Below are 25038 nucleotides of genomic sequence, written 5' to 3'. Positions count from 1 at the left end.
ATAAAAAGTAAATATATAATCAAGCATATGAAAAGAAAGAAATCAACGTCATCAGGAATCATCAGGTAAAAAAATCATGTCATCATAAAAACAGTGACAAAGTTAGAAGGGTATGACGATTCAAGATAATGGGGATTAAAAACGCAGTCTTTATTGCGGTTTGAGCAATTCGAAAGAGCAACACAATTTTTTGTCAACACTCATGACGGCACCATAATTGTTAAATTCACCACAATAATTGGGCGCCAGGAAGACTGTGACCAACTTCCTTCTGTTGAAAAACTCGTAGCCGTCTTCCACAACCATGTGACCTCTGACAATCAAGTCCATGTTGAATTTGTTCAAAAAGTGATCGACGTGTTTCTTGCCGAAGCAATAAGAAACACCACGATCATTCTTGGGCCAATGAGTCTCCGAGAAAGACTTCAACTTTGGATCTGGGTCAGACCACAACAAGTCTGCCAACAAACCCTTGTCGGGAATATCGGTAGGCCTCTGGATCTGTTCAATTTGTTTGAGATCACGTAACTCCGGTGACAAACCTCCATGAATTGTGAATATCTTGTCATTAATGGATGCTGCAATGGGCAAACTGTTGAACACATCTATAAAATTCTTCCACAACTTCAGGCTTCCTGAGATGAGAGGCAATCTTCTCTTACATTCGTCGTAGAAGCCATAAATCTTGGTGATATTGGCCGACTCGTGATTGCCTCGCAACATGAAAAAGTTCTCTGGATACTTAATCTTGTAGCACAACAAAAGCAAGATGGTCTCCAAAGATTTGTAGCCTCTGTCCACGTAGTCACCCAAGAACAAATAGTTCGTATCAGGAGGATGTCCACAAGAGTTGAAAATTCTGATGAGATCGTGGTACTGACCGTGGATATCACCAACAATCTTGACTGGAGGGGACAACTTCAACATGGTGGGTTGGTCCAAAAAGATGGATCTCGACTTGGCAGTGATGAGTTTGATCTCATCAGCTGTCAAGGGTAACTTGTCACGAGAGGATCTAGACTTGAAAGCAGTGCTAGATCTTCTGTGACCGACATTCAACAAACGTTCAATGATACTGTCCAAATCGAAATCAACTCTTCTTGAAGTGGGGATCAATGGGGGAGACGATGGAGCGGAAGATATAGAGGTCTTCGAAACCAACTTGCGGCCGAGTTCACTGAATTTAGGGATAGCTTGTGAGTCGTTCGTCTTCACAGCTTTTCTAGCCTTGGCTGTGTCAGTCGAGCTCGAAGAGACGCTCGAGGACAGACTAGACAGCTCCTGAATAGGATCTAAGCTATCAGGCGATTGCAAAAAACCACCCTTCACGTTAACTGGCAGGTTGGAAGATATCAGAGAGATCAGGCTCTCCTCTTTGGTCTCACCGCCGTTTGTGAACACAGACAAGGCATTCAGGCTTTCCATGCTAGACGACGAGTTGAAGGACTGGTATGACGAAGGTGCCAACCATTCCTTAAGGGAGCGAGCGCTAGAGTTCCCGTTAAGCGCTGTCGCCACAGAAATGTCTATCTCAATGTTTATATCATCACGAGGAGTCGAGGACTTTCTAGAGCCCGACGAGGAAGTGCCGTTGGAAGAGCGAGGGATATTCTTTGGCCCGACTGAAGGAGTGACGTTGGAGTTTTTGTTGGGGTAAGGGGCGTCTTTAATCTGCTTATCTTGAAAAGTAAAACTCTTCAAACTTTGGTCTAAAAGTTCACTACCGTTTCCGGTAGGCCGTGATAGCGGGGGCACGGTGTCATCCTGGTCCAAGTCTTGAGCTTCGAAGGTAGGGACACCGTTCAGTGTAGCTGAGCTATTCGGTAGGGGGTCATTTTTGGACGGGCTATTTCCCATAACTTGGATGGTTGGGTACTTGAAAAAAGTTGGTGGGCCCGCGGGGAAGTTTGAGTCTGGTTTTTAAAAAGGTGAAAGGTAGGAAGGGGCAAGCCTTAAAGTGTAGGGGTAAATTGGTGTTGTGCGAGGTTGGGAAATTTTAGATGGATGAGGGAGGAATTTAATGGATTAATTAGAGGTGCGGGTCGTGCGCGCCGCCGTTTTCTTAGCACCGTGGCACAAAAAAATTTCTGGCTGTGGCAGGAATCCCGATTAAGTGGCGCCGCGATAAGCCTGTCAAAAAAAAAGATCTGCCCACCGTCTATCTGGGGCAACGTTTGAAAGGAGTAAAAATTAGAAAAATAGAATGCGCAAAAATGGGTCCTTCTTATACTTTGACGCGGTCAGGGGGCGTCGTGATCCCGTTTCTTTTGTCCACGTTCCTCTAATCGGACCTCGTTTTCTGTCCATGTGACGTGAGACCTTTTGCGCTGTCGGTCCCGAATCCAGATGCAGCTAGCCCTATGCAACAACCCGTTAACATGAAGGTTGCCATGAAAAAGTGGCGCCGGTTTTTCAACGAGCTTGACCAGCATGACTAAAAGTTGCTCATGGATTGTAAGATTTTACGGTGCTTTTAAAAAATGTTTTGTTGTTTTTATTTCTTGACATGTTTAGTGTGGGGACGTGGCTGGAGAGGGTTTTCGCAACCTTTCGGCCTTCCAGCCCTTTTGCACAAATAGGGGTCCCAAAATTAGAACAATCTGTTGCACTAACTACCAGATTATGAGCCTCTTTAGGGAAATTTATCGCATGGGGGTAAGCTTCTGAAACACTGCCCGGCCTCTACTTCCGACACAACGGTTTCACCTCTACTCTAACAGCTAACTCAAACTCATTACCGTATAATTCCTCGAAATCCCTGAAATCAAGCAAATTCTGAACCTGTTAGGCTTGCTAGCAGAGCCGAGTCTAGTCTCCACACCTTGTAGTCAACATGACCATCTGACCTTCCATGACGGCAATCGAGCTGGTTACCAGTAACACCATTGTTTTGATTTCTTCTTTCGTTCTTTTCGATTCCGTGACCATTCTTTTCCCAACAACCCCTTTTGTTTACTTGGCTCTCTCTTGGTCGAAGTTTGCCTATACATAGCCCGCCAAGAGCTATATCGAGCCCCGGAACAAACTATCTGGAGTACGTGAGGAACGATGAAAGCAATTGCAGAGAAGAAAGATGGTGAATAAATTGTGATAATGCTATATCTGGGGAAATTTGAAAGAAGTTGTTGGAAATGTGGGACGTGTATCGCTTGCTTAGAGTACAGTATATGCCATGTAGGCAGAGGCGGGGCAACCTTGGCGAGAAACTGTCAGCCAAACAAATGAACCCATTCCTGAGGGGCACGTATTTTGTTTCTCCGTATCTTAGTGGGGAATATGTGGTGCATTCTGAATCATTCAACATATCATCGACCGAGGCATGTAACTTCAAAAGGAAATCACCACAGAAGGTCACATTACTCGCAACCGCATAATTGCATGATAAATATGCATATTTACGCTATCCAGGCTTCCCGTAAATGTACCAGCAAAGCAAGCACCGTTTAGGTCCCCAACGCCCCACTTAGATCGCGTCATTTCTATTTTGCAGCCAAACTCTCAGCCAGCCCAAAACGCCCTTTAGCTATTTTAATGAAAAGTTCTCATACCATGACTTTATTTCCCTAAAACCCACCAATTGAGTTCTCTCGCTCTTCTTAATTGCTTTTTTGTGGAACCTCTGGTAGTAGTGATCGTCGTAGTATCGCGAAATCTGATACTCCATGTTCCGCAACCTTACCAGAATGGCATCCTCAATCAAGTCGGCTGGCTGCCTCATTATCGGGGACGAGGTGCTCAATGGTAAGATCCTAGACACAAACTCTTTTGAGTTTGCCAAATACTGCTTCAAAGAATTGTCAATTCCAGTGAAGAAGACGATTGTCTGTGGAGACGACCAGGACGACATCATCCGCTCCTTGAAGACTCTCACGGATGAGAACTGCGACTTTATTGTTACTTCTGGAGGCATTGGATCCACTCATGACGACATTACATACGACGCTTTAGCTGCTGCCTTCAAGGTTCCATGCACATTGGACAAAGAGACTGTCCAAAGGATGCAATCTATACGAGGTCTGTATTTGGCGGGATTGAAGAAAGAGGAACTAAATGCTTTTTACAGAATGGCCACGTTGCCTCAACCCTCTGGCGACACAAAGGTACTGAAGCTCTTCATTGATGACTCCCTATGGGTTCCTATCGTCGGTCTCAACGATAAGGTGTTCGTGTTGCCCGGTGTTCCACAACTATTCAAGCGTTTGCTTATAGGACTAGGCGAGTCAGTGAAGCCTCGTTGTGTTTCCCAGGAGTATACTCGCTTCTTTGTCAAAACTAGAAGAGGTGAGCTGAGCATTGCACCCTTCTTAGGTGAAATACAGAAACGCTGTGACGCTTCCTTCAACAAGAAGGTGAAAATTGGATCTTATCCTCACTTTGACTGGAAAATCGTTACTGTGAGTATAATTGGCGACAAATCTGTTCCTGAGCTGGACTTACGGAAGGTCGTCGATGAGGTCAGGAAGAACGTGGAAGGTGAAGAAATCACCGCAGCAGAGGAAGACCATCTCACCACATGCTCACCGCCTCATGTCTAGTTTCCTCAATAAGTAGATATTATTAGATATATACCCGTCATGCTTGGAGGCACGATCCCATCTATGCCAACTTCTCCGTAAGTGCCTTCTTGACAGCTTCAACAGCCTGCTCAACACCTTCTGGCTTGTCACCCATACCTTGCACAATGTTGCCTCTACCACCGGCCTTACCACCAATGTGTGCAATGGCAACCTTGGCCACCTCATTGGCATCAACACCCTTGCTGATAGCCTCGTCGGAGATGTAACAACCATGTGCGACCTTGTCTTCCGTACCAGTGATGAGGTAGAGAGACTTGTCCTTGTTCTCCTTCTTTATAAGGTTGAAAGCCTCGGTAATAGCCTTGGCGTTAGCGCTGATTGGAACATGGGCCACGAGGAAAGCAGCTTTCAGCTTCTCCTCATCCTTCAACCAATCGTTGACAACAGCCAAAGTCTTCTTGGACTCCTCCTTCTGCTTGGCCTTCAAGTTGTCCTTGATAGATTTGTCCAACTTGGTGAACTTCTCGTTAAGCTTCAGCTTGTCGACAACCGAGATTGACAACTTCTTCAAAGCAACACCGAGCTCCTTGGCCTTCTGCTCCTTGTCTGGACCAAATGGCAAGTTAGCGGCAGCATCCAACTCAGCACCAAAATCTCTGGCGATCTGCTGGACGCGATGAGCATCATGGCCAGTGACAGCGACGATTCTTCTGGTACCCTTAGCAATACCGGACTCCTCAATGATCACCAAATCCTTGATTTCGGATGTCTTGGCAACATGAGTACCACCGCAAAGCTCGATGGAGTACTTGTGCCACTCCTTGTTCTCTGGCTCGCTGAGCAATTTAGAAACGGGAACACCGATAGAAACGACTCTGACTGGGTCTGGGTAAACTTCACCGAAAACAGCTCTAAGACCGTTGATCAGCTTAGCATCGGTCAAGCTCACGTCCTCAGCAAAGACCTCCAAGTTAGCCTTGATGTTCTCGTTGGAGATTCTTTCGACCTCCTCGACTTCCTTGAGGGTCAATGCCTGCTTGTTGCTGAAGTCAAATCTCAACTTCTCAGCAGCAACCAAGGAACCCTTCTGGTCAACGCTGTCACCCAAGACCTCTCTCAAAGCGAAGTTCAACACGTGAGTACCAGTGTGGTTGTTTCTGATAGGCCATCTTCTCAATTCATCGTAGGTGGCAATGACCTTGTCACCGACCTTGAGAGTACCTTCACTCAAGGTACCAGTGTGCAAAACGTAACCGGCGTAGGATTGAACGTTGTCGACGTGGAATTCGGCACTACCGTCAATGACCAAAGAACCAGTGTCAAACTCCTGGCCACCTTGCTCAGCGTAGAATGGGGTCTTGTCCAAGAGAATACCGAACTGCTGGCCAGTCTTGTCAATGGAGTCGACAAAAGAAGTGCCGTCGTAGAAAGCAAGAATCTTGGACTTGGTGTTTTCCAAACCAAACTTGTAGTGGTCATCAGTCTTAGGGACAGCATCGTTGCCATCCAACTCAGACAATGCATGGACATCCAACTTGATCAAGTCAGCGCCAGTCTTGGAACCAGAAGCCTTGGAGGCCTCTCTGGATTCCTCCTTGGCCTTCTCGAAAGCTTCCTCGTCAATCTTTAAGCCAGCTTCCTCAGCCATCAATCTGGTCAAATCCACTGGGAAACCGTAGGTGTCGTACAATCTCCAGACATCCTTACCGGACAATGTCTGCTCTGGAGTCTTAGAGGCAATGATAGCGTACTGTTCAAACAACTTCTCACCTCTGTCCAAGGTCTTGGCGAAGGACAACTCTTCCTCAACCAAGATCTCCTTGAGCTCATCCTTGTGAGAGGCGATTTCTGGGAAGATCTGGGAGTTCTCCTGGATGACGACATCAACAAGCTGCTCAAAGAAGTGGCCAATTGGGTAGTTCATGTACTTTCTAACGTAACGAGAGCCTCTTCTCAAGATTCTTCTCAAAACGTAACCTCTACCCTCATTGTTAGGGACACCACCATCGGTGATAGCGAAGGTTAGCGTTCTGACGTGGTCAGCAATAACTCTGTAAGCGGTGTCGATACCATCAACATCATCGGAACCAAACTTACCAGTGTATGGTCTAACACCAGTGATATCACGGATCTTGTCGAAAAGAGGGCTGAAGACATCAGTGTCGTAGTTGGAGGACTTGGACTGCAAGATGGAGACCAATCTTTCGAAACCCATACCGGTGTCAATGTGCTTGTTTGGCAATGGCCTAAGAGAGGAGTCAGCCTCTCTGTTGTACTGGATGAACACGACGTTCCAGACCTCCAAGACATTGGGGTCGTCCATGTTCACCAAGTGGGCGGCGTTTCTTCCACCAATTCTGTCGTAGTGAATTTCAGAACATGGGCCACATGGACCTTGGTCACCCATTTCCCAGAAGTTGTCAGAGGCGTCACCAGGCAAGATGTGGTCCTCGGCCACACCGACATCCAACCAGAACTGCTTGGCCTCGAGGTCTGGCTGCAAGCCATTCTTCTCGTCACCCTCAAAGTAAGTCACGTACAAACGGTCTTTTTCCAACTTGAAGACCTCAGTCAACAATTCCCAAGACCACTCGATAGCTTCCTTCTTGAAGTAGTCACCAAAAGACCAGTTACCCAACATCTCGAAAAAGGTGTGGTGATAAGAGTCCTTTCCGACGTCATCCAAGTCATTGTGCTTACCACCGGCTCTAATACACTTCTGGGAGTTAGCAGCTCTCTTCAAGCTACCAAAATCAGTAGAAGTGTCGACGGTTCCAAGGAAGATTGGCTTGTACTGGTTCATACCAGCGTTGGCGAACAATAAGGAAGGATCATTGTGAGGAACGACAGATGAGGAAGGCACAAAAGTGTGCTGCTTGCCTTTGAAAAAATCCAAAAAGGTCTGTCTAACTGTGCTAGCGGGCCAGGTTGTCATGGTGAGCTTGCGAGTTAGGGTCTTTAGCATGGAGATCTGGCGTATTGAAGAAATTTCTCATGTGTAATTGGTGTACGGGTGTATGGGATGTAAGGCTGAAATACCTAATAGGTCCAGGGGTTCGTGGAAGAGTGAGTTCTATGATGTGGTGGAATCACAGAAGGACACAATTTCACAATTTCCGATCGACGGTGGGAATTGGCTTTGTTATGGCGTAGTGAACCATTGTATGCGATGGCTGCGAAAAAGTTACTGATAGTCGATCAAGGTTTGGAGTCTGTGTTTATCAAAATTACTGAAATCATAATCTTTTGTTCTAGTAAATTGTCGAATTGCCAACTTTATTGCCAACTTCGATTGTTGATAATATTAGAAACACGATGAACCATAAGTTCTTGGTGACTCAGACCGCGTAGCATAGACCAAAGGTTTCCATTCAATCCTACTAATACACCCCGAGCTGAGAAAGATAACAAGCTTATTGATTCCTCGATATCCAAAGTTCAGGTCAGTGTATGTCCATTGGTTTATGGGCCAGCTGGCCATCGATCAAAAGTATGCAGCTGCGAATACATTCACTTGCAGTGTTCGAAGCATAGCGGGTGGGGAAGATTCACATAAACTGCATTCCACTTATCATCGTGAGGACTCAGACATCTCAATCATGAACTCACATGTAATTTGACGAATCGACAAGATAACAGCATTGCCTCATTGAATTAGCCGCAGCACTTGAAAAACCAACTGTGATACTTTAATGAGAGCAAAAAGCAAAATCTGCATTTTGCGATACATTCTACGATTCTTAAACGGCTCGCGTAGGATGCCACACTGAAAATAGCAAACATTACTCCAAGTTAAATAAGACAGTATTGTTAAATTTCGATATTTTGAAAATTCTCTTTGTTTCTCATCGGCATTTCCTTTGCAGTTAGTCGACAACGGCTTCTGGAGAAAGGCTTGTTAGAAAGCCACCTGCATACGGTTGGATGCCTTTACCCTTTTGGGCGATCAAATTGCTCGTACTATGGTTCTAATCTCTCATCTTTAATCTGGCCCTGAGATCTTGATATCATGGTCTAGCTTCTTTTCCACTCCAGCATCCAACATGATTCTAATAAACGAAGTCAAGTACGCTTGCATGGAGTGTATCAGAGGACATCGCTCCTCGATGTGCCGGCATCATCAAAGGCCGCTACTACAGGTTAGACTGAAGGGGAGACCAAATGTGGGATATGGCAACAAAAACCATAGAATTGCTGTCTTCGCTGAGGAAATCGCATCTCTGCCCGAGCCAGAGGATGGCGACAGCTGCAGAGATTTCCCCGTTGTGATTTTGAAAGCTTCCGACAAACAAGTCATTGACCTTCTGAACGGTCAGATCCTAGGGCCTTATAGTGAGGCCGCCAAGGACATGTACAATACAAAACCTGTGATTCGCTCCGACAGCTTTATCAACTCATCATCGTGTTGTTCTAAGGGGGCCTCCAAAGTGAGTAAACAGTGTTCCTGCAACAAAGCTAATGTTTCCAAGACAAAGATTCTCAAATCCTACTTTGACAAACATAAGGGCAAGGATGTTCGGGTCAAGAAGGAGCCACAGGTCGTTCCAGCCAAGCTGAGCTGCTGTAGCTCGAAGAAGCAGGCCAACGGAAATGCCCAGAACGAGAACGGTTACTCGGCGAACATTTTTGCTAATCCGTACTACGCGGGACAGTTGAATAATGCAACACAACCACAGCAAACCTATAACATGTCGTTCCCACAGATGCCTCAAGGGTATCCTCCCCTACAAAACAAGCTTCCTCAAACTCAGGTGTACCCAGACACATTCCAAGCACAACCTCAATCTCAGCAAGACATGTTCCACAATTTCGCTGCAAGCAACACAGGAGAAATATTCGAGGTTGTCAACGTACCCTCTTGCTCTATTCTGGGAACTTGTCGGTGTACAGCAGATTGTAAATGTCCAGGCTGTGTTGAACACAACAATGCCCCCAAGCCACAGGCTGAAGTACAACTTGAATCCCTTAGAAATGACGCTCAGTACGGCTCAAACTTGATTCTAACGCTGAAGGAGCAGAAACACACTGAACAAAGACAAACACAGCCGATGTTACCGCCAGTATCGTTTCCGAAAGACTTCGATACCTATGCTAATTTCCTCCGCCAGATCATTGGAGATTCACAAGATGTTCAAGAAGCTCAGAATGGCAATGAGCCCGAGCGTGTAGCTAACGAAGAACAGGCGTGTGAATGTCCTGAAGAGGCATGTTTCTGTACTAATTGTGAGGCACACGGCATAATTGATGGCTACAGACTAGACGACATTTTCAATTCCCGTACAGTTGATCAAACAATTAAGACAGAGCCATTAGACCGAACGTCGTTTGAGTCAAAACGATCATCGATTGAACCCAGCACTTCCGTGCTGTCCCTCAGCTCAAACACATCGACGTTAGGCAAGAGAACCTAACACTTCCCCTTGTACATATAAGGGCCTTGAGGGCTCAACAATGTTAATGCATTTTCATGACTGAGACGTAACTTTTCTACAATTCTGCAGGTTTGAAGCACTCCACTTATAACCAGCATGCGTCAAACTTCGGAGTGTGCAAAACTTGGGGTTCTGCGTGCATCAACATCTGAGACAGCTACAACCCAAAAGTGGCGTGACCTGCACACGCCGCGATGGGAGCAATGCTCATGGAACCTTCTAGCAATTCCATCGTCTTCCATAGATAAATGTACCTCAGGTCGCTTCACGCAGGGTTGACTTATCAGAAATAAATAAACAGCGTCACGTCCAGACAAGCTTCCAAAGTCTTCCACAGCACAGTCCACGCACTAAGAGTCTGCAATTGCTAGCCTACTATGGCATCCTACAATTCTGAGGAGTCAGGCCTGACAAGAGATAACGACATACAGGTCATCAACAGAGATGAACCTTACCAGCCTACAGATGATGAGTATCACGAGAATGTCGTGTCTCCTTCGTTTCCATCATTAGACCTCCCCACCCCCAATGGCACCCATAATCACCTATTCGATGACCTCGACAATAATCAAACCAAAGAAGACGGTACCTACCCACCTTCACTTTCACCATTGACGGAATTTGTAAATACTCACGGAGATCATATCATCAATGGAGAGAATGAAGACCGTAACGGCAATGCCGGAATCTTGACGAGGTTGAACACAAGCAACAACTACATCCCACCAATGCCGGCACTTTCGGAATCGGTTTTGCCAACTGCCCAGCCCAGCTCTCAGCTTCCCACGAGCTACATGCCTAATAATTATGCTAATACCAATCGCAACCAGTTGATGATCACGGGTAAGAAAAAGAAGGAGGCCTCGGGCCCCAAGGTCAAACCAGCTTTTGTCATGAAAGTTTGGTCAATGGTCAATGACCCAGAAAATCAAGAGTACATTCGGTGGAATGATGACGGTTTGACGTTTCAAGTCTACCATCGCGAGGAGTTCATGAAGAGTATTCTCCCCAAGTACTTCAAGCATAACAATTTTGCATCGTTCGTCCGTCAGCTTAACATGTACGGTTGGCATAAGGTTCAAGACATCAGCAGTGGCCTGATGGCCAAAGAAGCTAAAAATGCCGAAGAGGTGTGGCAGTTCAAGAATCCATACTTCGTCAGAGGTAGAGAGGATCTTCTTGACAATATCGTGCGTAATAAGTCTGGCACGCAAGAGGAAGTCTCAGAACCCAATATCAATCTTCAGCTTCTTGTTACTGAACTTGATCAAATCAAAATGAATCAGTTGGCTATAATCGAGGATATGAGGCGAATCCGGAAAGACAATCAAACCTTATGGACCGAAAGTTTTGCAACCAGAGAGAAGCACCAGAAGCAATCGCATACCATTGACAAGATCATGAAATTTCTCGCTGCAGTTTACGGTAACTCGGCTGGAAAGATCTTTGAGGTTGAAAATGGCAATTTTGATTCGAACTACGGTGTGCCCACGCTCTACCAGGGAAACCAGCCTACTCGACCACCCTACAACAACACCGCTCCAATCCTGAAATCTCGTTTGATGTTGATGGATCAAGAGCATTCGGCAACTCCCTCCACCGATGCTAGCTCGACGGCTGGACCCTCTAAGAGACCTTCGGTGGCTGGAAGCAAAGATGGGTCTATCGAGGAGATTGTGAGAAACGACCATATCACGCCTCATGATCCCTCTGCCAATGTCAACAAAATATACCAGCAAATCATGAATCAAGAACCAGGCCTGAATTCACCAAGACAATACTTCCCCGAACTTCAGAGCCCAAGTATCGGGCCTAGTACGCCATCTCAGCAGTTTTCGCGGGTGAATTCCGGTGATCCCAACGGTGATATGTTGCTGGGTCTTGAACAAAACATCTTCAAACAGGGCCAAGCTTTGCTGCAAGTCCAGGACTGGATCCAGGCTTTGGCAAACAGGCAACAGCAACAACAGCATCAATTGCAACAGCAGAAGAGCAACAATCTGCTGCCTGTTGCCAATCCTGACCTCGATGACTTTGATGTCAACGAGTTCCTCAATAGCTCCAACTCCGTTCCTCCGTCGCAAGATCAGCCCGACCCGGCACTTGATGTTGAGGAGGATAACGACAAGAAGCGTCATATCGAGGAGGTTGTTGACAATGAGCCACGTTCTAAACGTACCAGAACACGCAGCAAGCGTTAATCTACTTCATTTACATAGCTATGGGTATAACGGATTTATATAGAGTACGATTCCTTTTAATAAAATCGTCATACACGTTGGGTATTTATCTTCTAGTAAATGCAAATGCAACATCTCCATCATCATCGCTGTCATCGTCAGGTCTCAATGTAAGTGTGGTTGGTTCCCTCGACGTAGTCAGGAATGAAAATGGCATATCTACCCCATCATCTGACTCCTCTCCGACGAATAATTGAGACTCTTGAGGCTGATAGCCCTTAACCTCTTTCATTTCTCGCTCGAACTCACTTGCAAGACGCCCCTTCACTTCAGAATTCCTTTGAGGAGCATAGTCCTCAAAGTGTATGCTATTATCGTGGTCTTCCAAGGAAATGAAAGTTCTCGTGACGTTCTTGGGAACAGATCCTGCTTTCTTGAAGTTCTTAAAGTTTTTGCGACCTTTATAGTCGGGTCTTGCCTCAGCTTTGTCTTTTTTCTTGCGGACAACGAGATCCACTTCTTCAACAATGACTAGCTTGTCGAGCTTTTCATTCACATTCTCATCGAACTCATCAAGCCCAAGCTCCTTCTTCACCACATCATCAGCTTGTTTTTTTGTAGAAAGAACAGCATCCACAAGAGATACTCTAGGAACGATTTTCTCTCGCGGCTTGGCAGTTTCTGCTTTTTGTCGTTTTGCTTCTTGCTCGATGATGGAGTCCAGAGGTCGCTTGTTATTCTCCTCAGAGGCTTCAATGCTTTGTGTGGCAGATTCTGTATCTTCTTCATCGGATTTCACCTCTTGGTCTGACTTCGAAGGCACTGTAGTCTCTGGTGGTTCGGAAGGTGACACTTCTTCCAAATTGTTGGTAGCATGTTCTTCATTGACCAACTGACTTTGCTGAGCTGGAGGAGCAGGATTAACCTCAACGTGGTCTATTACCTCTGGCTCGGAAGCAGGCGTTGACTGCTTTTGGCTGAACAGGAAGAAGTCAGTGTCGCCAACCTTCTCAAGTTTCCGTCTTTTCTTCCGTTGAGACAACCGTAGGTCACCCATTTGGGATTCACGTTTGACAATAGGGGTGAATTGCCGGAGATGTGACGTGGACTTGTTCACCACAGCATTCCAAAGAGTATCAGTGTTGTTCAGGCGTTCCTTCAAGAAGTCCACCTTTTCATCATTCTCAACGTGAAAAACAAAGGGCGCAATTGCATCTCTCAAAGTTGCTTCAACAGTCTCTTGACTCTCAATGCCTAGCATGGTGGGATCGCATCCTAGACATCTGATCCACTCTTGTAGTCTGCCTACCTGTTTAGTGACAGTACCATGGCATATAAAGCAGTTGATACCTGATAGCAAGCTGCTTCTGTTGATATCTGGAAAAACAAAGTCGTTGTCAGATTTGGAGTAGAAATAGTCGTCTTTGATATCCAACAACCAATCATCCACCTTCTGTGGCTCTTCTCTGACAGCCTCTAACCAAGATTCGGAAACAACAGGTAGCGCCCTCAGTAAGGCGATTCGTAGATTGAAGTCGTTTAAGTCAATCAAGGTCAAGTAGTGTGATGCCAGTAGCGGATCTGAAACCAATCTCATATCGGTGCCACTGTCGTATAGACTCCTAATGTTACCAGGTAGAGGTGATTCCATCAACTCATCATCATAAGACATTTTCTTCGAGAAGGCTACCACATTCACGTCACGCCATTGAAGACGAAGCTGTATGCGATCAGATTTGTTGGCATTGACTTTGAGTAGTAGGTCATCTTCAGTAAACTGCTCTGTGATGGGTTCAGCTTCTTTGGAGGGAAGCTTGTAGACCGCTCCGTTAACTGTAGTCGTGCAAATGGATTCAAAGGTTACAGAAAGCGGTGTTTGTGCGGTACTGTGGAGATCTTGGCTTCCTATGTGAATCGTTATGTACTTCTTGGGTACCTTGAGATCACCGATGTGGAGACAGTCTTCCAGAGACTTGTACTCGTTGGCCCTGCCGATCTTTGTGGACAGGTCTCGTCGAAGAGGTTTTGAAAAGACTGCTGTTAGAATTGCATTGTAACCTTCGGATTATGTACATACCTTCTCCGTTGTATATTAGACTGAGTACCCACATAGTGGTGAGTTGACTACATGATGCGCGAACATGGTGATAAAGTACTATTCTATGATACACAGTTATGCCTTGGACCTCGCAAGCTTGCCCATTCTGTTTTCCTTGAGAGCGGTGTTGACAGCGTCTTCGTCGGCCAACTCGAGCAAAGCAGTAGCGAAAGCATCCTCGCTGACCTCGGCCTCGGCTTCCTCAGGAGCCAGCTCGAGAACATCGTCTTCGTTATATATTTTATCGGTGTAGAAGAGGGGCAACACAGGAGACTTGTCGGTTTTGATACCCACAGTCACCAACTCGTCTTGCTCAAACTCTTTGAGAACGGCGTGCAAGTTGTCGAGCAACTCCTCTTGGGTGAAATGCTTATTGAGGGCACCGAGCTTGAAGTGAGCGGTGGTACCCATTGGAGGTAAGTATGGTGCAGATTGCAAAACCTTTTCGATCTGGCTCTGAAGCTTTTCGATCGAGAGTTCCTTTGGCAGGTTTGATTCGTATGGTCTGATTTGAACTGGGAATTTGGTCTTTTGGTTGTCGTACATGATCTTACCCAAAACGTTGGGGAGCGATGACAAGATAGCATCGTCAGTGACGAACAAGTCGAACTCCTTGTACAACTCACGACGCTTTTCGTATGGGTGGTAGATTGTCTTGAGCTGCTTCAACGTGAGAATCTTGCTCAAAGTTGAGATGTTGGCAGCCTCGACCTTCTCCAAATCTTCATTGGTCTGAATAAAGCTGTCTCTAACAAGGAAGCATGTCTTGATGTCGTTCTTGACGTTCAAGTATGGCTTTGGGATGGTGATGAGCTTCGCCTTGAAAGCAGGCTTCTTGCTGAAGTATTTCTTTTTCTGGACCTCCAAGTAGACATTCTTGTCCTCGTCATCTTCATCGTCGTCAAACAATTGGGACTTCTCGGAAGTTTCCTTCTGACGATCCAAGAACTTGGAGAGTTCAGTAAGTGCTGCGGTTGCCTGCTTCTTGGAGACATAGCCGTACTCTTTCACCTCGTCTTTCAGTTGGCTTTTGGTAGCTTTCTTAGGACTTTGGGCAACCTTCTGCTTTTTAGCAGCAGGCTCGCCGCCTTGCTTTTTCGATCTTGTTTTGGCCATTGGTGGTGATGAGATCGTACTCTTCTCATCTCTAAAAAAAATCGCTTTATGCGATGCCTCTGCAGGACAGGAGTGGTCCCAAACCCCATACTCCACCACAAAATATCCGATGTTTTGACCTTTCTAATATATAAATGTGACCGATTTAAAATGCTTTAATTCATTGGTGGCATTGCAGTTTTTGGAAGTGGCGGCGTCCGCTTGGATTTCTGATTACGCACAGAGTCAACCACTATGGCAGGTACGCCGTTATCGATATTTTCGAAAAGCACTTCGGGCTGTTGCTTGATGTCAAGAAGTTCGCCCTCCTCGTCATCACTTTCATCCTCTTGGTAGCGTCTCACATGTGAGCTGTCAAAGCCGCCAAATCTGTCCCAAAGCAAATGCGAAAGCTCGTCTGGGGAATAGATTGCCTTTTCATTTGGACCTTCTTCGACTTTGTGATAATCGTCCCATTCACTCTGTGGAGAAAGCGGAGGCAGAATAAGGAACCTCCGACTGCCCTCTTCCAGCGAAAGCTCTAGAAACTGCGTATCTTCAGCCTTGAGAGTCCAGTTCTCGTCCTCAAGGAGTCGCAGATGATTGTCCTTTAGACTGAAGCCTATGCTAATTCCCTTCTCCAAACTCGACGAAAGGTAGTCTCTCACGTAAATCGCAAGAGCCATGGTTCCACAGATGATGATGTACCTTTCGAACTTGGGGAGCGAGATAAGCTCGACCTGGAGACTTTGAGCAGCGAGCAAGTCCACAAGCACTTGGGGGTCATTCTTTAAAGAGTCAGGAAGCCTTGAGACTATAAGAGTGTTCGTCGGCTTGCGTGGCATGAAGAATATGTGAATGGATTAGTGAGCCAAGTTGGTCTTTGATATTGGACTGCATGATTTGTAGGCGCTAGCATAGCCCTACTGAGTTTGGAGCATGGAAGGGGGACTAAGATGGGGATAGTATGAAATTAGGCGAAACTTTGGAGATTTTTTCTTTTTCTTGAATGTTCGTCTTGTTCTCAAAGATTTTGTTAGTGATGGTGGTCTACGGGATTTTGCAGCCAAACACCGAGGAAGCATAAATTGAGGAATGCTAACTAAGCATGAATGAAGTTTATCACTACAAATGAATGAAACAAAAAAATGTACTATTTACTTTTTAGTGTAAGCTTGCGTGAGCTCGTTCACCACTCATATGATGCCAAATGGAAGGTGGTCGTGCATTCGTAAACCACAGAGGCCGATTTTTCTAAAGTATGTGTTATGCGCCTCGTAGTAGTTTCTGAAAATGATACTGCCGATGTTGGGCCTGCCAAAGTCATCAGCAATGCAGTGTGGATTGGTCCCGGAGAAGCAGTTGACAACCTCGCTATTAGACGGATGTGTTTCGCTTCCAGTAACATTCACATAGATCTGATTTTGGAATTGAGTAAACTCGTCAAGGAAGTTGGAGCTAGTGGAGGGAACCTGCGTCACTAGATCACCCTTGTGGATCACTCTGAGAAACTTGCGATCATACGAACCGTGATTCACCGGTAGGTAGCTTCCGAGGACATAGTCAGCCCAGGTAGTGAAATCGCTATTTCCCACAAGTGGCTGGCCCATGGTCACTAAGGAAAGCTTATCGAACCCGAGATCAAGAAAATGAAGGGCTAGTAGAAGGGCCACTGAACCTCCCATTGAGTGTCCCACGATAACGAGCTCGTAGTCTTCGTTCGAGGCAGAGGAAAGTTCTGTTTTGAGTTTCTTGTGGATAGCTTGGAGGGTGTTTTCGTAGTAAGCAGCAAAGCCCTCATGGATCTTACACTTCTCACCGCAATACGGTAGATGTTTATGAAGGTTGTGGTATGGCACCATGTCCACTCTTATATCAGCAAGGACATCATTAAGCGATCTTGTTCCCCTCAAGGATACCACGATGGTCTTCTTTCTTTTCAGAGAAATGGATGGCTCTTCGTAGTTAAAGATGTCTGAATATGTGGTTGCTATGTATCCGCATACAGCGTCGTCAAAGTACCACTGATGAACCAAAGTCATATTGGGAAATCGTTTGGAACAGTCTAGTGCACAATCAAACGGATCATCGATCTTATGGAACTTGTCTATGCAATAGGATATGTCAATAAGATGTGCATAAGTGAACATATTGCGGTGGATAATGGGATCTATGGGTTGAGGTGTGTTGACATCGGAAGTATCCGGCATTAATGCCGGAGGAAATAGCACTGGGAACCAGCTCCAGGGTATTCTCATAGTGTTGACATGTAGGTAGTTTAGTTTCAAGAAGTCCGAAATGTGGGGTCTAACGGTGATGACCTTCGCGGTTTTTTGGGTTAGATATTGTTTAGAGTACCTTCCACAAGAAACGGAATGCGAGAGCGAGGAGCACACCGATGACGACAGACTCACAAAATTCAAAAAGTTTCTTGAAAGGCTGCTCTTTTGATAAAATTGAATATGTTGTGAGGCTTATCATAGTTAGCGATACCATAATAGGCCAAGGCCACCGAAGTAAGGTAAGAGGGCCAAAGATACTTGACGATTTGAATTCCACAATCATTGATTGGATCTGGCCATGAAGGTCTGAGAAATGACCTTCGAGTTGCAGTTTCAGTGAAACCATGAGACCATCGATTTCTTCGATATTCTGCTTTAGCGCAAGATGTCTATCTTCGATCTGAGATATGGAATCTTCAAAGTGAGAATTCAAAGTGTTCATTGCCTCGTCAATCATTAGCAGCATTCTTGCGCCCTGCAACTCGAAGTACTGCTCCATGTCAAATTCGGTGCCCCTAATGCGATGGTTTAGTTCGGTGGACAACTGCAAGTTAGAATCAAGTAAACCATGAAGACCCAGTTCTCTAGATTCCACATCATTTATCAGATCCTTTAGACTTCTAACTGTGGAAACTATCTCATACATGTCATTGAAAACCGCTTTTTGTAAATCAGCCCACCGCATGGAAACTTCTGCAAACATCTCGGCTTCTTGGTCATGTTGAGCTTGAGCTACTTCAAGCAGAGACGAGGCTTTCTCTGACATTGAATTGAGTTCCGCGTAAGTGCCATTAGCCGTTGTTTCCGCATGTTCTTGTATTTCATCAAATAAGTTGAGCATTCCTTCTTTGAACACAGCTGCGTCGTTCTCCCATTCCTGTCTTTCTCGACTGACTTTTGCAATCATCAGCTTAAATTCTTCAAACATGGTCTCAAAATAAGAATAAACTTCCTTTTGATACTCCTCGACATCTCGAGTTCTCTCATAAGATGCTTCATAAAACGCTGCATAATCCCTCGTGATGTTATTGAAAAGATTCAAAACATGTTCCTTAAAGAACGGCATAGCTTCCTCGTGACAAATGCTTTTAATTTTTCGGTAATTCCCCAGATACGTGGTCCAGAATTGGGAAGTCTTCCTGAGATCTTGGACACATTGATGAAAATCAGTGTCCAGTTGCAACAGTTTACACGAGTCCGGATAATCCACGCCAGCATCCTGAAACTCGCAAATTGAGAGCATAACAGCCAGTCTTTTTCTCAAATTGGGACTAAGACCCTCCACTCCACCTGAGGCACACTCTTCAATGACATCTTCAAGCGCTCTATGAGCACATTGAGACAGAATCACCTCCGTGGTAAGTTGCTCCGGAGTCTCGTATTCCATGAAAATGCCGGCAATAGCAAAATTGAAAAAGAAGAAAAGAACTAACATGTTGCCCTCATATTTTTTGTCCGATCATCTCAACAAGGTACATGTTTGATCCGAGTTTCAAGTAGCCCTCATATAGACCAGTGACAGAAATGACAGAAAAACTATAAAAACGAGAAAGCTTTTTCAGCTCTCACCAATATTGGATTGCTAAATATAGCTTATATCTATTGTCTAGCCCTTGCCAAACGAGACCTCCTCGCGTTTGCAGCCATTCTCCACACAATGAGTTTCACAAAAAGCAAGCACAGTCTCTTCCTAATGAAAGCAGGACAGTATTATTATACTTATTTCATTATCAAAAAATCATGGCAAAATATTATCCGTTCCGAAAACCGTCTTTCTCAATTATGTATCTTCACCGTTGATCCTTCCTCTCGACTAGCATATTTCACCGATGCGCACTAACTTAACGGTTTTCAACATCTCAGCGTTATGACGTCCAGACTCACCGGCTCCAGCCGCCTTCTCAGGCAGTTGGCTAATAAAAAAGAATCGGCGTTCCGTTTCACGCCGAATTTCCAGCTAGGTGATAGGAGACCCGAAGTTCTCGAAGCTATGATACCCGATAGACCAGATGTTTCAGATAGTCCAGTTTTACGAACGGCCGTTGTCAAGCCAGAAGACGTGTGTGATTTGGTGATCCAGCCTTCTTTCAACGACCTCGTTGTTACTGCATTCGCTGAAGGTTGCCACTTTTCTGGAGACCTGGATTACACACTCACTTCAACATCCTCGGTGAAAGGCTCCAAGCTTTGGTATGCCAATATCGCCAGAGAGTGGATGGCTGATTTCGAAGAGCTTCTACCTAACATTAAGGAGCTAAAAGAGGTTACAGTGGAGGAAAGAAAGCTTGCATCTTCGTTTTTGGATGAAGTTTCCAGAGCACTTATAGCGGAAGCGTTTGCCAAAGCGCTGATTCTGTCCTACGCTGATTTACAAGATTTTGTAGCAAGCGTTCTGCAATACACTAGTCTTGAATGCACTGTGGAGTTTCTACTTTCCCAAACTGCTTTCATCTCGGACGTGACTAAGTTTGAACTCGTGGTTGAATATGTCAAACTGAACTTGGGGGCATTGGGCAGACAAAAACTTCCGGAGTTTGTGGACCTCATAATGGCCTTTGCCACCGAGGATAGTGTTCACAGAGTTCCCATTGCAGATTCCCTAATCCGTGAACATATACTCGATTTGCACCCAGAAGTTCTTGTTGAGCTTCCGCCCCACATTGTTAGCCAACTTGCTGACTTTGCAATTGCTAGAGATAGCCTTGACGATGCCAAAGAAATGATGAGCTTTTTGGTAACAGAACACAGAGTGGCACCTGCCAAACACACATTCGAGCTGTTCATGGCCAAATACTGCGTTGATGCCAGACGCAACGACAAGAACAAAGAGCAAGTGTTGAAAGACCTCACGTGCATCAAACCAATCTTGCATTTTTATGGCCTTACCGCCGACTCGTTTGAATTGCTATTGTCCCGGGTCATTGACAATTCATATGATTTGGCACATTTCGTGCGTTTGGCCCAGAAGAACTCGGCCGAGCTTGTCGCCGAATACGCCGAACATATTCTTCTCCGCCTACGCTACATTCACAAAAAGAGCCACAAGAGCGACATCAATAAAGCAGTGGAGACTACACAGTTTATGAGGCTCTTGGTGCATGACAATAAGGTCAAGATCGATGAACGGCTTGCCTCGGTTTTGCGTCTGATTTGCAGCGAGCACAAAATCGCTTACGACGAGCTTAAATTTTCCAACGCATCGACCTAAATAAGTCCGAGAGCCAGAACAATTAATAAAAGCACTTTTGGCGCAGGGTCTCTTATTCTCAGGGTTTTACCGGTTGTGGCTCGCGCGATTATTCGCCAGCCGTGTGGCTCAAGGACAGGATTTTGCAATCGTATTGCGTTATCACAATCAGGAGCTCCTAAGTCCAAGGGCTCCACACCGGTTAATGAAATATATATTGTAGCGTCTTTGCATGTATCTCTACTCGGACCAAAAACAGCAATGGGTAACTACTGGAAAGTCGCCGGTTCTGAAGTGAACGACCAACTCTATGTCAACGACCTCAAGGAGCAATACAGCTCCGGCAAGCTCGCTGATGCTAGTGAGGTTGAAACTGAGATCTCCAAAGTAAAGTACCCTGAGTTTCTCTATAGAACAAAAGCCGAGGAAGCCGGTCTTTACAACAACCATGCCAACCCAGACCATGTCAAGAACGACAAGGGCCATTTGGGCGACCCTACTTTCAAGAATCTTTTCAAGGCTGGCCTGAAGATCGAGAAGTTCGACTTGTCTCCAAACTTGGGTACCGAGATTGACGGAGTTCAGCTCAGTGAATTGGACGATGCTGGAAAGAACGATTTGGCCTTGTACTTGGAGACCAGAGGTCTTGCAGTTTTCAGAAACCAGGATTTCAGAGACAAGGGTCCTGCTTTTGCCAAAAACTTTGGTAAGTACTTTGGTCCTTTGCACATTCATCCTGTTGCTTATTCTGCCAAAGACCACCCAGAGTTGTTTGTTACTTTCAGAAAGGCTGGTGGTCCATCCAGATGGGACCTGCAATTCAAGCACCAGACTGATGGTGTCAGATGGCACTCTGATGTGAGTTTTGAGGAATATCCATCTTCTTTCTCTTTCTTCGTTGCTTTGGAAGCTCCACCTTCTGGTGGTGACACTGTCTTTGTGGACTTGAGAGAAGCTTACAACAGATTGTCTCCACCATTGCAGAAGTTTTTCGAAACTTTGACCGCTGTCCACTCTAATGAGTACCAGCAAAAAGGTGCTGCTCTCAGAAGTCAATTGGCCAAGGTCAAGGAGACTTCTTATTCTGAACATCCTTTGGTGAGAACCCACCCAGTCACCGGACAAAAGAGTTTATTCTTTTCCAGAGGTTTCATCCAGAAGATCAAGGGCGTGAAGGAGTCCGAGTCTGCCTTCATCTTGAACTTTTTGGAGGACCACTGTCTTAACAACCCAGAAATCCAGGTGAGAGCCAACCACAGGGGAACTGATTCCAGATCTGTGATCGCATGGGACAATAGATTCTTGGCTCACACTGCTATTTTGGATTTCCTTAACCACGAAACCACTGCTCGTCACCACTACAGAGTCACTGTTCTTGGTGAGAAGCCTTACTTGGAAGAGAAAAAGGTTGAGGATTCTGACTCCGATGGTGAGGACAAGCACCCAAGAGCCTACTAAAATGTTGTTATAGTTTCTATTATGAATGCCAAATAATGCTAAGTATCCATGCGCCGTAGCTCGATCAGCTCGACGATGTCGTGAGAGTCTATAGAGTGGTTGGTATTGAGTTGACCAATTGTCTGATGTGTAGGTGTTTCGTGAAGAGAACTGGATCTGCGCTGACCTATTTCCTGAATAGGTTGTTGTCCAGGGCCTGAGCTGTAAAAACCGTTTGTGAAGACGTAGAAGCCGTCATCGGATGCTGAGTCATCAACCCAACGGGGCATTGTCCCGTTATTGCGCATATCGTCGTTCTTGCCTCTATACTCCTCATCCAAATGTCTTCGAGAGGAAATTGACCGCTTCATAAAGCATAAAAGGGATGCACTCAACGCCAATAATGCAATCGGTATAACTTGGATCCAGCCCAAGATACTCATCCTCGGTATAAATAGGATTAGGTCAGCAAGGAACGCTAAGAGGGTCAGAAGGAAGGAAAGCGAGCTTAGAAAGAGCATCCATGAGAAGTGCCGAAGCAAGCTCTTTCTAGGTCTCTTTTGGTTTTCGTCAGTAGATTCTTGTTCTGCCCTCTCCGCCTTGATTTTCTTCCTCTGAGCTCGCTGAAAGATTATCCAAACTGGGGAACCAGGGTACTGTTTATCGACGTGCGTGAGAATGACCACATAAATACATTGTAGGGTCAATAATCCGGTTAAAATAAATGCAACAACGTGTACAACCAAAAGTTTGGATATCAGGTGTGTGGCACCAGACGGTAGGGAAACAGTTGAGAAGAAGTTGTCTTGATACTCTTCGCCCTGATCTTGGAAAGCATATTCGTAGCTTTTTGTAGGGTATCCAATAGCAACATGAGAGCACTTTAGCCTCACATGATCACAAATGCCGAAAACACCGTAAGTGATGTTGTTGTACAGCGATAAGTGAAGATTGAAGTTGATCGCTGCACCTGTTATAGGGACAGATATGACCGGTAGTAGCTGCACCACAAAGCAGACGAAGCATAGGCATCCTATGAAAAGAACACCAGTATGCATCGTGGCAGCCCAGTTATTTGTTATTAAAAGGTTATAGTCGAGGTACTATTAGGTTGATTGAGTAGTCTATGGTTAATGAGGATTCTATGCATGATGGTCATGTGTTTTGTATCACGTGCGTTCAGCAGTAACCTTTGATGAAGGACGATAAGAAGCTTTAAGCCCATTTAAATGGTTTAAATGTATGATCCAATATCTTCATTGGATTGGGTGGTGCCTGGAGTGACTTAACAATAATTTATTTTGCATATTTGCGGCCTAATGTCACCACGAGTGCACTTTCTCACCACGGTGAATTCTTAACAAATTTTGGTAAAACTTCAATTTCGAAATAAAAAATGAACAACTTATATTTGCCGCCTATAATTTATCAAGACTATTCTTTATAACAGTCGTAGACGATAACGTCAAGTCCTGCACGGCTGTGTCAAACGCCTCGAGCCCTGCGCTATCTATAATTTCGGCTATTGTTAGATATGCCGAAGAACAAAGTCAAGAAACGCACCAATTCCTCAAAAGGCTGTCTCAGCTGTATAAAGCTCAAGATCAAGGTACGTTATTTGTTTCTTATTTTGGCTTTTTTCTAACTCGAGTGTAACAAATCACGCCTTGAATATGAATATTGTTCCCACACGCAAAGGCGGTGTGTGTACCCTGATGAATTTCAACAGGCACAGCCTGAAATATTGATTTTGGAAGATTCTTTGCTTACATATGCTGTTGCAAGTCAATCGTTAATTTCCGAGTCTTCAACGGCTTTCCACGGTCCCTTTAGCCGCATGTTGCCCTATCCGTCTTGCAGAGATAAGCGACTTCTGCCCTTCGGAGTGAATCTCCTCACCTGTTATCCCGACGTAAGCATTCCTAATGCTCCATTTTACGTGAACGACAGACACATGCATATTTGGACGCAGATCATCCTGTTACATTTCTCTGAATCTCAAGCACTCAAGCTGTGCATCTTAGTTGCGGGCTATCTCTGGATGATATCTTTTACGAAGCTTCATGAGACTCCAAATACATATCTAATGTACCCCAATTGTGAATGCAATGAAGACTGGAAGTTGGAAATGATGAGCGGCTATCTCCTGGATTCCCTATGTCTGACAAGTGCTGCTATTCACCAGCTCCGTAAAGACACCCACGATTGAGGTTAATGCACCTCACTGCTAGGTAGTACCATGACATCCAGTGCTATTTTATACGGTATTGTCGGTCTAGATCCTGGGTCGCTCATACCCCTTGTTCATTGTCAAGGCCCAGGAGATCCCAAAGTCGATTTCTCATCACATTCAATGTAGCTTCGGCTTCTCATCCTTGAGTTCTTCAATCTTCTACACTCGATGTCGGTGACTTGTTTCAGTTAGATGAAATAGGCTCATTCCACTCATCGAATCACCGTAGTAGAGCAAGTATGGGAGGGCTCAACAGTCACTACAAAACGGCCATTTGTCGAAAGCAACTCCACGGTAGCCGAAGAAATTGTAATTCTAAGGGTTTCAATAGTGGCACTCGAGAAAATATGTGCCTTGACCATCAAGTATAACTACCCCGTTCGTCTTTCCCAATGGCTTCTTTTTTGCCGGGTCGAATTTATTGAACTAGTGAGAAAGAAGACCCCATTTGCACTTCGACTACTTTTTATGTATGCCTCCCTCTGTATCAGGTACCGATGCTGTCGAGGACTTATATGTGGACGGCCTTTACGCACGAAGACCACGAAGTATACTCCCCATTACTGGAATTCGGGAT

The 25038-nt window shown here is 45.3% G+C and overlaps 11 protein-coding genes across 11 annotated transcripts; 5 read left to right on the top strand and 6 right to left on the bottom strand.

The window, feature by feature from the left end:
• Positions 1 to 150: 150 nt before the first annotated feature.
• On the bottom strand, positions 151 to 1857 carry SAL6 (Sal6p; the record flags this gene model as incomplete). The annotated part of the gene is made up of 1 exon (XM_024860201.1): positions 151 to 1857. The coding sequence occupies one exon, from the start codon at positions 1855 to 1857 to the stop codon at positions 151 to 153; it is 1707 nt and encodes a 568-aa protein (XP_024711581.1).
• A 1805-nt stretch (positions 1858 to 3662) lies between these two features.
• Positions 3663 to 4535, top strand: C7M61_004886 (uncharacterized protein; the record flags this gene model as incomplete). Its single annotated transcript, XM_024860200.1, has 1 exon — positions 3663 to 4535. The coding sequence occupies one exon, from the start codon at positions 3663 to 3665 to the stop codon at positions 4533 to 4535; it is 873 nt and encodes a 290-aa protein (XP_024711580.1).
• A 61-nt stretch (positions 4536 to 4596) lies between these two features.
• ALA1 (alanine--tRNA ligase) lies at positions 4597 to 7452 on the bottom strand (the record flags this gene model as incomplete). The annotated part of the gene is made up of 1 exon (XM_024860199.1): positions 4597 to 7452. The coding sequence occupies one exon, from the start codon at positions 7450 to 7452 to the stop codon at positions 4597 to 4599; it is 2856 nt and encodes a 951-aa protein (XP_024711579.1).
• Positions 7453 to 8560: 1108 nt separating this feature from the next.
• Positions 8561 to 9928, top strand: C7M61_004884 (copper fist DNA-binding domain-containing protein; the record flags this gene model as incomplete). The annotated part of the gene is made up of 1 exon (XM_024860198.1): positions 8561 to 9928. The coding sequence occupies one exon, from the start codon at positions 8561 to 8563 to the stop codon at positions 9926 to 9928; it is 1368 nt and encodes a 455-aa protein (XP_024711578.1).
• A 398-nt stretch (positions 9929 to 10326) lies between these two features.
• On the top strand, positions 10327 to 12150 carry CTA8 (stress-responsive transcription factor; the record flags this gene model as incomplete). Its single annotated transcript, XM_024860197.1, has 1 exon — positions 10327 to 12150. The coding sequence occupies one exon, from the start codon at positions 10327 to 10329 to the stop codon at positions 12148 to 12150; it is 1824 nt and encodes a 607-aa protein (XP_024711577.1).
• Positions 12151 to 12235: 85 nt separating this feature from the next.
• Positions 12236 to 15343, bottom strand: C7M61_004882 (ribosomal L1 domain-containing protein; the record flags this gene model as incomplete). The annotated part of the gene is made up of 2 exons (XM_024860196.1): positions 12236 to 14117; positions 14316 to 15343. 2 exons carry the CDS (start codon positions 15341 to 15343, stop codon positions 12236 to 12238), a joined length of 2910 nt encoding a protein of 969 aa, XP_024711576.1.
• A 155-nt stretch (positions 15344 to 15498) lies between these two features.
• On the bottom strand, positions 15499 to 16167 carry RCN1 (Rcn1p; the record flags this gene model as incomplete). Its single annotated transcript, XM_024860195.1, has 1 exon — positions 15499 to 16167. The coding sequence occupies one exon, from the start codon at positions 16165 to 16167 to the stop codon at positions 15499 to 15501; it is 669 nt and encodes a 222-aa protein (XP_024711575.1).
• A 351-nt stretch (positions 16168 to 16518) lies between these two features.
• C7M61_004880 (uncharacterized protein) lies at positions 16519 to 19039 on the bottom strand (the record flags this gene model as incomplete). The annotated part of the gene is made up of 2 exons (XM_024860194.1): positions 16519 to 17492; positions 17863 to 19039. The coding sequence occupies 2 exons, from the start codon at positions 19037 to 19039 to the stop codon at positions 16519 to 16521; spliced, it is 2151 nt and encodes a 716-aa protein (XP_024711574.1).
• A 432-nt stretch (positions 19040 to 19471) lies between these two features.
• C7M61_004879 (uncharacterized protein) lies at positions 19472 to 20812 on the top strand (the record flags this gene model as incomplete). Its single annotated transcript, XM_024860193.1, has 1 exon — positions 19472 to 20812. The coding sequence occupies one exon, from the start codon at positions 19472 to 19474 to the stop codon at positions 20810 to 20812; it is 1341 nt and encodes a 446-aa protein (XP_024711573.1).
• Positions 20813 to 21052: 240 nt separating this feature from the next.
• C7M61_004878 (TauD/TfdA dioxygenase family protein) lies at positions 21053 to 22249 on the top strand (the record flags this gene model as incomplete). The annotated part of the gene is made up of 1 exon (XM_024860192.1): positions 21053 to 22249. One exon carries the CDS (start codon positions 21053 to 21055, stop codon positions 22247 to 22249), a length of 1197 nt encoding a protein of 398 aa, XP_024711572.1.
• A 38-nt stretch (positions 22250 to 22287) lies between these two features.
• On the bottom strand, positions 22288 to 23286 carry RIM9 (Rim9p; the record flags this gene model as incomplete). Its single annotated transcript, XM_024860191.1, has 1 exon — positions 22288 to 23286. One exon carries the CDS (start codon positions 23284 to 23286, stop codon positions 22288 to 22290), a length of 999 nt encoding a protein of 332 aa, XP_024711571.1.
• Positions 23287 to 25038: the final 1752 nt, after the last annotated feature.

Source organism: Candidozyma pseudohaemuli (genome assembly GCF_003013735.1).
Source record: "Candidozyma pseudohaemuli strain B12108 chromosome Unknown scaffold00019, whole genome shotgun sequence".
NCBI lineage: Eukaryota > Fungi > Ascomycota > Pichiomycetes > Serinales > Metschnikowiaceae > Candidozyma > Candidozyma pseudohaemuli.
This window is presented reverse-complemented; position numbering and strand designations above follow the sequence as displayed.